Here is a 12,732-nt window from a genome sequence, read left to right as displayed (position 1 = left end):
CAAGCAAAATTGGCAGGCCTTACATAATGGATGGTAGGAGCAACATCTCGCAAACTTTACAATATATAAACAACATTCTCACTATAAGAACTTGCTTAAATATAACAACAACATTCTCACTATAAGAACTTGCTTAAATATAACACGCCGCTTAAATCTAACAGGCCCTGAAGCATGCACAGTAGCAGTTGTTTCTCAACTACAATTACAACTAGAAATGCCAATCAAGAAATCAAAAGGAAGACATTGCAACTCTAATTAAGCGCAATGACATGACCTAGCATGGTCACAAAATTATGCAACTCTAAGCGCGTAAGACGATAGCACCCAATATTGACCAGCCTGCAGATGATGTGATTTAAAAGGCCCAGCACAAAGGGGGGGATATGTGAACACAGCATTCACAACGAGGATACAAGAACCCTGATTTGACACAACCAAATAGCATATAAACCACAAGTTAGCACCTAAGAATCCCAAAATACAATGATCCATGAACAATAACAAGGAGAAGACCATCACTCCATGTTCTATGCCTAATTTTGATGGAGGCAACTGCAACCTTGTCCAGGGAAGTAAGTAATTAACCACATATAGTCTATCTAGAAACAAAAAGACTGATTTCCCCCTTCCAACAGTTTACCAATCACTATCGATCAGCCATTATTCAGTCAGCACTCTCAAGGGCATCGAGCACCATCCTCACCGTCTCCTTCATCAGGTCCATCCTACGCAGCTGCTGTCTGATCTCCGTCAACCTAAACCTCCTCAGCTTTTCCTCTATCGCCCGTGCTTTTGATCCTTCGAGCACCTCAAATGCCTTCTTGAATGCCGCACCACTCGGATGCTCCTTGGACAGCTCCTCAACAGTCTCCCACAGGTAGGGATATGCATCCTTCCCCTTCTCAAGCCCACTTTTCCCTCTGCCATTGGCATTGACAGCCCCAAGCCCAATCCCATTGCCATTGGCCGCTGTAATTGGCCTCACCTTCCGGTTCTTGATGTGGTAGCGGTCATCCCGCTGACTCTCCATATCATCATCGCTATCTCCGCTGTATTGCAATTCATCACTATCACCACCACCATAATTCTCATACCCACTGCCTCCTCCATCACCACCACCACTACCAACCAACCCCCAGACCTTCTTGGCATGCTCATAGATGCTGCGGTCATGCGGGGTGTGCAACTCCTGCTCCCGTCCATTCTTGGCACGGGTGGCAAGCAACTGGTACTTCTGCTTGAGGCGCCGGACCTTATCACTGAGCTGCGTGGTGGATACCCTAACACTGAGCTGGGCACGGATGTGGCTGTGGAGCTTACCGATGTCATTGGTGGAACCAGGGAGCACGCCGCTCTTGGCGCGGTATGTGGCGAGGCCGCGCAGGATGAGAAGCTCGTCGTCATGGCTCCAGAGCCGCGAGGGGCGCTTCAGCGGGTCCGGAGAGGGCGCTGATATGGCGGCGCTGCGGGGGCGCTTGACGCGCGGCTCGGAGGCAGAGCCGCCGCCGCGGGGCGGCGAGTCCATGGGGCGGGAGCTGATGGGCTTGATGATGGATGCCTCGGCGCGGGGGCGGCGCGCGGAGCGGAGCGGCGAGACGTTGTCGTCTTCAGAGTCGGCGCCGGCGGCCGGGTCGAGGTCGGCGTCCGAGGCCACGGGCGCGGCGGAGTCCTCGGAGTCGGAGTTGATGCCGGGGGAGCGCGCCCTGGGCTTGCCGCCGGGCTTGGGCGACGAGGGGGCGGCCTTGGGAGCGGCGAGGCGGCGGTCGGCCTCGGCGTCAGAGTCCTCGGAGTTGTAGGAGTCGGAGTTGATGCCGGGGGAGCGCGCCCTGGGCTTGCCGCCGGGCTTGGGCGAGGAGGCGGCGGGCTTGGGCGCGGGGCGGCGGTGCGCCTCGGCGTCGGAGTCGTAGGTGCCCCCGGAGTCGGATCCGGCGGCGGCGGAGTCAGCCGCGACGGAGGGGGTGGAGGAGGGCGCGGCGGCGGACGACTTAGGGTTAGGGTTGGGCGGCGGGGTCTTGGAGGGGTCGGTGTCGGAGGGGGGGTCGTCGCGGCCGCGGCGGCGGTGGCCCGCGTCGCCCTCCGCGTCGGAGGCGTCGGACGGGGACCCCCACGCCGTGGCGGCGGAGCGCTTGGGTGCCATGCGGGACGCGGGCGGCGGGGCGGCAAGGTCTGGCCTGGGGCGCTCTCGCCTCGTGTCCCTCGCGCTGGGGGTCTGCGCTGTGGTGTGCTGTGCTCTGCTGCTAGCCCGGCGGCCCTTGGGTAATCTGTATCTGCATCGGTGCCGATATTTTAAGAGGCAGAGCGCGGCGCGGTGCGTGCGATCGAGTCGTTGGGTGCGACGGGTGGGCGTGCTTGATTGGCATGCGCCACGCCCACGCCCGCGGTGGGTGGGTGGGTGCCGTGCCGGCCTTCCGTGCGGTGCGCAATGCCAATGCCAATGCCTGTCCGCGGCATGACCGGGCGGTCTCGTTGCCAAACAGTCGGCGCGACCGGGCGTGCTCGCTCCGCCCGGGTGTCTACCAGGCCCGTTTTCCTTTGACTCGAGTCAGACTGGTTCAAGTTTGACTAAGGTTGTCCCTACATATATGATGAGAGAAACTGTGATAAGAGATCATCTTTTAGTTAGGTATAAGAGAAGACATATTTTCTCTTGTATTTTCTCTCTCCCCATCTCAGTATTTACATGGGCGTGTTTGGTTGTCATAGTGAATAGTAGTTGTGTTGCATACATATCTTAACCCAGTCTGGCTCTGAAAAAACAGCCTCATACGCGACATCTGCGAGTTGTTTGGTTGCCTGCATCTAGGGTCCCTGCATTAGGTAATACGCAAGTGCACTTTGTTTGGTTGCCTGCATTGGCCCAAGCGGCACATGAACTCGGTGTTTGGTTGCACGCATGAGGTATGATTAAGAGTTAGCACTTCACTTAGCAGACATGGTTGAAAGCTAGCAGAGGGAAGGGGATAAGAAGTGCAGTATGCGCCGGACAATGGCGACTATGGTGGATAGTGGCTGTGGCGCCGTGTCCGACATGACAAGCATGGAGTCGTGGACGAGCGACCCCGTCGGCGGCACGTCGAGCGACACCGTCGGCGAACTAGCTGCGGTGCTCGTGCAAAGACAATGGACAGAGGAGGAGAATGCAGTGCTCGCGCCATGGTATCGTCAATGCAGTGGACGAGAGAGGAGGGCGAGATGATCGACGCCGGAAACTACTTCAGTGTAGTAGGGCGAGAGAGAGGAGGCGAAGATGATCGACCCCGTCGGCGGCGCGGCGAACTACAGTGTGCGCTGAGGCAGAGGACACAAGAAAGCAGTATGCGCGCCATTGCAGCGTCAGTGCAGTAGGAGGACGACAAAGAGTAGGCCGAGATGAGCGACGCCGCAAACGACTCTAGTGTAGTAGCACGTGGGCAAGGAGATCAAGGGGAAGGTCTTCGGCATCGAGAGGGACGAATAGGAGGGCTCTGAGCAGAGGACAGAGGAGCTCGACATGACGGCGTCAGTGCAGTAGACTGCTGTTTAAAGAGAGATGAAGCTACGATCGTCGAAACCAAAAACTTACAACACGAATGTTGTGAGGAACTGCGATATTAGGCTGCTGGTCAAAGGAAATTTCAAATGATCGATCGTGCGCGACGAATCTGATAAAATTCGTACAGAATAGCTCCAAACGGGAACACGAGATTAAGAACTTACGGCCGACGAAAGTACGAACCGATCGCCTGAATGGAACCGTAGCATCGAAGTGCATCTTTTTCGTATAGAGCTTACCTCGAACCGAAGCACTGTTGTGTAGATCAGAGGGTTGAAGACCTCACGTAATCACCTCGCATCCCTCCCGTCTCCACTCGTGCAAGGGCCCACTCGCTTGTGCTCGCCTCGGCTTGGCTCGCGAGAAACTGTTGATTCCTGTGTTTTCAGTGAGCCAGGCCCAGAGGTGCTTTAAGTTTCGTGCTATGCAGGCCCAACAGGAAAACCAGTCAACCAAACAGCTCGTTCCCTTCCCGCACGGGCCTGGTTGGGCCTAATGCGAACAACCAAACACGTCCCATTACACTCTTAAAATAGCATCATTGTACATGCCCTAATTGCATTGACAGCGATGCCTTAGGGCATTGTTTTCTTTCTCAAAGGCATTGCCGTGGATCTTTCAAACATTGCCTGCATGTGCTCTCCAGGTGAAAGTCTTGCATCCGGTCGATGACATTGTAACCTCCTTGGGTGTGTCGTCTTGAAGCATCTGATCACGCCTTACTTGTTTGACATCTTAGTTTTGTTTTGACATCTTAGTTGGAGTGCGGTTGGCCAATTTAAGATCTATGACCGCAGTTCACAATGGGGGGGGGGTGTTTGCTTCTAGTCCTTTTTTCCTACTGAGTTTGCAGAAGAGTTTGATCCTCTCATCTAAAACCATGTTAGCGAGACAGGGTTCCATCTTCGATCCCCTCGTCCCTATGAAAGGATGTTGATGGGTGGCAACCAGGCGACCACTCTCAAGCCACTGACTTGCTTGGTCAGATGAAGATGAAAGTTGAAGTCTTCCTGGGTGTTGGTTGTGTTGATGTGATCTGTGATTGCAAGCATCGACTCTCTCCATCCTTGTTGTAGCTCTCTTGTCGTTTTTTAATGTGGTCTGTAATCATCGCATATTGTATTCCCTATAGTTTTCTGCCTCTATGGGTTCTCCTTCTTAGTGAATGAAACATAGCGCTGCTACATTTTTTCCAAAAGAAAAGACGCGAGGTGCGGTTAAAAAGGTAAGAACGCATTATGTTTTTTTGTTAAGGGGTTACCCCCCCCCCCCAATTTCATTTCTGGAAATTTATAACACCAAGTGTCCGACGAGGCATTAGCGTCACAAAATATGTTTACAAGCACCCTTCTAATAACAAGAGTGAAAGGATCGATATAGTTGACTAGAGGGGGGGGGTGAATAGGCAACTAACAATTTTTAGCTTTTCTTTAACAATTTAAACTTTGCATCAAAGTAGGTTGTCTAGATATGCAACTAAGTGAGCAACCTATATGATGCAACAAAGATAAGTACACAAGCAAGCAAGAGATATATCACAAATAAGCTTGCACAAGTAAAGGCATGAGATAACCAAGAGTGGAGCCGGTGGAGATGAGGATGTGTTACCGAAGTTCCTTCCCTTTGAGGGGAAGTACGTCTCCGCTGGAGCGGTGTGGAGGCACAATGCTCCCCAAGAAGCCACTAGGGCCACCGTATTCTCCTCACGCCCTCACACAATGTGAGATGCCGTGATTCCACTATTGGTGCCCTTGGAGGCAGCGACTTAACTTAATTAAAATGCATCAACCGCGTGTGTAACCGTGATGGTCTCTTCTCGGCGGGGTCTGGAAAGTGAACACGGTGTTGGAGTAATGCTTGACGTAGGTTGTTCTAGGATCACTTCTTGATCATAGTTGTTCGACCATGCCTTTGCTCTCTCTTCTCGCTCTCATTTGCGCATGTTAGCCACCATATATGCTAGTCGCTTGCTGCAGCTCCACCTCATACCTTTACCTTACACATAAGCTTAAATAGTCTTGATCGCGAGGGTGTGAGATTGCTGAGTCCCCGTGACTCACAGATTCCTTTCAAAACCAGTTTGCAGGTGCCGATGATACCGTGCAGGTGACGCAACCGAGCTCAAGGAGGAGCTAGTTGAAGATCGTGTTCGTTATGTTGTTCCGTTTCCAGTTGATCAGTAGTGGAGCCCAGTCGGGATGATCGGGGATCTGTGTAGCTTTTGGGGTAGTCTTCTTTTATTTTGGGTTCCGTAGTCGGACCTTGATTGTATCTGGTTGATGTAATGCTTTATTCATGTATTGGGTGAAGTGGCGATTGTAAGCCAACTATGTATCTCTTTCCCTTATGTATTACATGGGTTGTTGCAAAGATTACCTCACTTGCGACATTGCTTTTAATGCGGTTATGCCTCTAAGTCGTGCTTCGACACGTGGGAGATATAGCCGCATCGAGGGCGTTACAAGTTGGTAATCAGAGCCTTCCCCGACCTTAGGAGCCCCCTTCTTGATCGAATCGTTGGCGTTGTTGAGTCTAAAAAAATGTTTTGAGTCATTTAGGTTTATATATATCGGAGAGTAGGTTTCTTTTTACTCCTCAGTCCCTTCGTCGCTCTAGTGAGGCATCCTGACGTAGAGTTTTGACTCTTCTCTTCTCAAATTTTACTAAAAAAATTTAGGATCACGCGGGTATCTTGGAATCGTTCCGATGGTTTTGTGACGAGAACATTGTTCTTGGTGCCTCCTGACATTTAGGGGTTGTGGCAGTGTCCCGGGGAGTTGAGCTCCGAGGTGTTGTCGTCACAATTTTATCATTGCGGTTCTGGAATACCTGAGTTTCGCCGACATCGAAAATCTCTTTTATGCAGTTGTTGGTGAGATAACCTCAACGCCACCCAGTACTGGGGCGGGAGTTCGGGAGTATTGCCATAACTCATATAACGGATGCTTTTTGAAGGTTGAGGTAAATGATTTAAGAAGGTTTCTTGGTTATGTGTTGAAAGATGGATACAGTTGGATGTAGGATTTGTTAGTTTTGGGTGAGATATTATGCTTCCGCTGTATCCCCAACACCTGATTGCATAACCGGAAAATTTCGGGAGTTTATAAGTGGGAATTCAAGTAGCTCTTAGGATATCTTTCCGACAGATGTATGATATGAAATTGGGGTTCGACGTCTAGTGGTCCGCCTATCCACGGTTGGTTTTACAGTGGTCTCGTTGTGTCTTAAAGAGTCCTTGGCTATGCCGACTCGGGGACGCTTCGTATGTCATGTGCACTGCCCCACACATGATGGTGCTGTACGATCAGCCCGTGTAGGCCCCACCACGAAAACTTCGAACGAAATCTCTATCATATGTTTGTTCTAGCTTATTTTGCAAGTCAATCCTTTGTTTTGCTTTTGAGTTGTGGTATTCGAGTTGCTTCAATGTCAAATGTTGATTCCATACCTTTCCTAAGCGGTGTTCTCATATTTCTATGTGAATACTAATCCTTCTTGATCATCGAGTCTGTCATGTCAATCCTTTTTCAACCGTTGAGTTTCTCTTCTAGTGGATCAGACCATTTCAACGTCCGCAAGATCAATTATCAGTTCTTCTCAACGGTGTTCATTTCATTCGTCCCAAGTTGTTTTTTTGTTTTTCCCACCCTCCCACCCTTTTTCTTCAAGGAATCCGATGTCTTAATCAAGTATCCTTTTATTCTTGTGAAGTCTCTCCATTCTTTGTCGTCAATGTTCTTATCCGGTGATTCTCAAGAAGATACTAACGGAGCTTCAAGTTATCATTATTCATTCTTTTTCTTCTCCGGTGGTTTCAATTCAAGATTTGTTGATCATACCCTTTTCCTCGTTTCAAATGTCTTCTCATGCCGGTGCACCTCATATTCATTCATTTCTCGCTATTCAATTGTTCCGGAGTGCTGAAGATATCCCAGAAGATTTGTGTTTTCATTCCTAATCCGTTCAACCTATTTCGAGGTTGTTATCTCATTCAAGCTGTTTAATTCAACCGGTGCTATCTCCTTTTCAAGTAATCGTTCAACGGTTTTTCTTTGAGTGGGCCCTAACCCAGAGGTCTTTTCCCAGGATCTTACCTGACTCTTTTCCCTTCCCGGAGCTATCTATCAAATCCTTTTCAAAGTTTGATGTAAGAATGAGTTATCATCAGTCACATGCCTTTCTCCAAGATTTTTCAAATTCTTTTCATCGTTGGATCACCTTTCCATTCTTCATTCCGGAGTGCCTCTACAATTATTGTTGGTGTTTCTCGTCGTCATTCTCAACATTTGAAGACTGAAGAAGAGCTTTACCTCCATATCTTATCCGTTCTCTCAAAGATTCGTGGTTCTAGTTCGATGCCATCCTCTCATAGTTGTTTTTGGATTGTGAGAATTCTTTTCACCCATCCGAAGCTATTCAAGAGTCTTCTCAGTTTGATTATCCGGAGTCCATCAATTCAGGTTTATTCATTCTCAGCTTTCAGTTATCATTCTCCAATCTTGCCGGTGCATCATTCAAGTATTCTCTTATTAGCTCGTGATCTCTTCGTTCTCATGTATCTAAATTCTATCAAGCATCTTCGTTTATTTACTAGTCCTTTCCGGTGTTTCTTCATCTTTTATTCGTTCATTTTCAATTCTTACGGTGGTTTGCTCAAGATTCTATTCCATGGTTATCATATTAATTCATTCGTTGTTTCAATCCTACCGGTGGTTCGTTGAAGACCTTCTCAAGTTTAAGCTATACATCTCTTTAATCTTTTCCACGAGAATAAGTAGTATGCCAAATACGTTGATTGTCATCAATTTAAATTGGTGAAGGATAAGCATAATGTAATTCTTATTCCTGTTTCATCCAAGCGATTAATTCCTTATTCCGGAGTGTCATCAAATTCTTAGTTTCTATTGTTTCATCTTTTCTTTTCCCGGAGTTCCAAGTTTTCTCGGTTATATCATGGTGAAAATCCATCTATTCATTACAAGTCTTTGCCGTGTGTTTTCAACTTCTCTTTCATTTCGATTGATCATTCTTTTGTTACCGAAGTTCTTCATGGAGGTTCTACACGATGGTTCATCAAAGATTTAATTCCTTTTCGAAGTGTTCATTGAGATTCTTTTCAGAGGAGCTCAAGCATTCTTCATCTTGCAATCCGGAGTGCTTGCATGTACTTCTTGTCCATTGCAACCCTTTTCTTATGTCTTTCAACCTACAAGGTTCTAGTAATGTTCCTTGTTCATCTTTCCTAATGGAGTGTTTTCAACTTCGCTCATCTCTGTTGTATTCTTTTCTCGAAATGGTTTAACCCTTCAAGGTTCTTTGGTTTCACTCGTTTGTCAAAGAAGCAACTTAGTTTTACCTCTTCTCTTTCTCTTCCGTTTTTCCTCCGGTGCCATCCTAGATCTCGGGACGAGATCCTCTCGTAGTGGTGGAGTGTTGTGACGCCCCAAGACCGGAGCTTCAGATGCCTTCCAGGGTTTCCGGGTTTCGTCATGTGATTTGTTTGGTTCTTTGCATTCATCATTGCATCATGTGCATTGCATCATGTCATCATGCCATCATGTCATTTCTTTTCTTAACTCAACTAAATAAATGGCATGGATCTTTGATCCATTTAAATCGAGGGAGTTCACATGATGATTCTCTTTATAACATATCCTCCCGATATTAGGGAGCTATATTAAATATTCCATTTTTGGAATTCACCATGACACACTTGCAGATAATCACATGCCTTTTTCTCGCTTCAAGTTTGGTCCTCAAACTTTGCCCATATCTTCTTTCATCGCTTTCCCGATCTCCACAAAAATTCCGAACATTTTTGGACTCTCCAAAAATGTTTTTTTAACTCAAACTTATTCGAATCACATGCAAATGTGTTTGAATGCAATCCTTTCAAGCGGTGCCAAATGCTTTTTCTCGGAATGAACTCATTTTTATGAGTCCGAGAGATTTAACCGCATGCCCAAATTGTTTTCTCTAACCCCTCCTTTTCCTTTTCTCTCTCTCCTCTCTTTGCTTTCTGTTAAAGGGAGTTGAGAGAGAGAGAGAGATCAGAGCCCAGCTGCTGGCCTCTTAGAATCTCCCACCAGGCCGGCCCAACTGTCTCCTGTTCCAGCGGCCCATCTAACCCACCTCTCCTAGGCCCAGTCGCGCCCCACCTAATCCTAACCTAGCCTGACTCCCCCATCTCCCTCGCAGCCTCGCTCCCTCTTGTCCTCGTTCCCATCGCCGCCACCAGAAGCCATCGCCCTCGATCCCCTCCTTCTTCCTTGCATCGCCAGGGGAAGGAGCGAGGCCCCACGCCCGCAGTCGTCGTCCTCCCTGGTCCACAACGCCTCTACCTCTTTCCCACTCCCCCTCGTCCTCCCTACCCGCCATCCTTTCTCCAACCCGGTCACCTCGAGCTCCCGATAAGCAGGCCTGCGACGCCTCCCCACCGTCCTCCGCAACCCGGACGACCGGCCAGAGCCGCCCATCTCCCTGCGCTCGTCTCCCTTTCCTTCCTCGCAAGCTCCCTTCATCGCCTTGCCTCTGTTGGAGAACGTAGTAATTTCAAAAAACTTACTACACACATGCAAGATCATGGTGATGCATAGCAACGAGAGGGGAGAGTGTTGTCCACGTACCCTCGAAGACCGAAAGCAGAAGCATTAGCACAACGCGGTTGATGTAGTCGTACGTCTTCACGATCCGACCGATCCAAGTACCGAACGCAAGGCACCTCCGAGTTCAGCACACGTTTAGCTCGATGATGTCCCGCGAACTCCGATCGAGTAGAGCTTCACGGGAGAGTTCCGTCAGCATGACGGCGTGGTGACGGTGATGATGTTGCTACCGACGCAGGGCTTCGCCTAAGCACCGCTACGATATGACCGAGGTGGAATATGGTGGAGGGGGGCACCGCACACGGCTGGGAGAGATCAACTGATCAACTTTTGTCTCTAGAGGTGCCCCCCTGCCCCTGTATATAAAGGAGCAAGGGGGGAGGCCGGCCGGCCCTCTATGGGCGCGCCAGGAGGAGGAGTCCTCCTGCTAGTAGGAGTAGGACTCCCCTTTCCTACTCCTACTAGGAGGAGGAAAGGAAGGAGGAGAAGGAGAAGGAAGGAGAAGGAGGAAAAGGAGGAAAGGGGGCCCGGCCCCCTAGTCCAATTCGGTTTGGGCTAGGGGAGGCGCGCGCCCTGCCTCCTCTCTTCCACCACTTGGCCCATGAGGCCCATTACTTCTTCCTCGTATTCCCGTAACTCCCCGGTACCCCTGAAAATACCCGAATCACTCGGAACCTTTTCGATGTCCGAATATAGTCGTCCAATATATCGATCTTTACGTATTGACCATTTCGAGACTCCTCGTCATGTCCCCGATCTCATCTGGGACTCCGAACTACCTTCGGTACGTCAAATCACATAAACTCATAATACAATCGTCACCGAAACTTTAAGCGTGCGGACCCTATGGGTTCGAGAACTATGTAGACATGACCGAGACATGTCTCCGGTTAATAACCAATAGCGGAACCTGGATGCTCGTATTGGCTCCCACATATTCTACGAAGATCTTTATCGGTCAGACCGCATAACAACATACGTTGTTCCCTTTGTCATCGGTATGTTACTTGCCCGAGATTCGATCGTCGGTATCTCAATACGTAGTTCAATCTCGTTACCGGCAAGTCTCTTTACTCGTTCCGTAATATATCATCCCGCAACTAACTTATTAGTTGCAATGCTTGCAAGGCTTAAGTGATGTGCATTACCGAGAGGGCCCGGAGATACCTCTCCGACAATCAGAGTGACAAATCCTAATCTCGAAATACACCAACCCAACAAGTACCTTCAGAGACACCTGTAGAGCACCTTTATAATCACCCAGTTACGTTGTGACGTTTGGTAGCACACAAAGTGTTCCTCCGGTAAACGGGAGTTGCATAATCTCATAGTCATAGGAACATGTATAAGTTATGAAGAAAGCAATAGCAACAAACTAAACGATCAAGTGCTAAGCTAATGGAATGGGTCAAGTCAATCACATCATTCTCCTAATGACGTGATCCCGTTAATCAAATGACAACTCATGTCTATGGTTAGGAAACATAACCATCTTTGATCAACGAGCTAGTCAATTAGAGGCATACTAGTGACACTCTGTTTGTCTATGTATTCACACATGTATTATGTTTCCGGTTAATACAATTCTAGCGTGAATAATAAACATTTATCATGATATAAGGAAATAAATAATAACTTTATTATTGCCTCTAGGGCATATTTCCTTTAGTCTCCCACTTGCACTAGAGTCAATAATCTAGATTACACAGTAATGATTCTAACACCCATGGAGCCTTGGTGCTGATCATGTTTTGCTCGTGGAAGAGGCTTAGTCAGCGGGTCTGCAACATTCAGATCCGTATGTATCTTGCAAATTTCTATGTCTCCCACTTGGACTAAATCCCGAATGGAATTGAAGCGTCTCTTGATGTGCTTGGTTCTCTTGTGAAATCTGGATTCCTTCGCCAAGGCAATTGCACCAGTATTGTCACAAAAGATTTTCATTGGACCCGATGCACTAGGTATGACACCTAGATCGGATATGAACTCCTTCATCCAGACTCCTTCATTTGCTGCTTCCGAAGTAGCTATGTACTCCGCTTCACATGTAGATCCCGCCACAACGCTTTGTTTAGAACTGCACCAACTTACAGCTCCACCGTTCAATATAAACACGTATCCGGTTTGCGATTTAGAATCGTCCGGATCAGTGTCAAAGCTTGCATCAACGTAACCATTTACGATGAGCTCTTTGTCACCTCCATATATGAGAAACATATCCTTAGTCCTTTTCAGGTACTTCAGGATGTTCTTGACCGCTGTCCAGTGATCCACTCCAGGATTACTTTGGTACCTCCTTGCTAGACTTATAGCAAGGCACACATCAGGTCTGGTACACAGCATTGCATACATGATAGAGCCTATGGCTGAAGCATAGGGAACATCTTTCATTTTCTCTCTATCTTCTGCGGTGGTTGGACATTGAGTCTTACTCAACTTCACACCTTGTAACACAGGCAAGAACCCTTTCTTTGCCTGATCCATTTTGAACTTCTTCAAAACTTTGTCAAGGTATGTGCTTTGTGGAAGTCCAATTAAGCGTCTTGATCTATCTCTATAGATCTTAATGCCCAATATGTAAGCAGCTTCACC

The 12,732-nt window shown here is 48.3% G+C and overlaps 1 protein-coding gene across 1 annotated transcript; it reads right to left on the bottom strand.

Moving 5' to 3' along the window:
- Positions 1 to 413: 413 nt before the first annotated feature.
- On the bottom strand, positions 414 to 2,297 carry LOC125509524 (uncharacterized). The gene has a single exon (XM_048674507.2). It carries the CDS (start codon positions 2,138 to 2,140, stop codon positions 668 to 670), a length of 1,473 nt encoding a protein of 490 aa, XP_048530464.1. The 5' UTR covers positions 2,141 to 2,297; the 3' UTR covers positions 414 to 667.
- Positions 2,298 to 12,732: the final 10,435 nt, after the last annotated feature.

This window comes from Triticum urartu, chromosome 5A (assembly GCF_056163025.1).
Source record: "Triticum urartu cultivar PI428250 chromosome 5A, HENAU_Tu73, whole genome shotgun sequence".
Taxonomy (NCBI): domain Eukaryota; kingdom Viridiplantae; phylum Streptophyta; class Magnoliopsida; order Poales; family Poaceae; genus Triticum; species Triticum urartu.
This window is presented reverse-complemented; position numbering and strand designations above follow the sequence as displayed.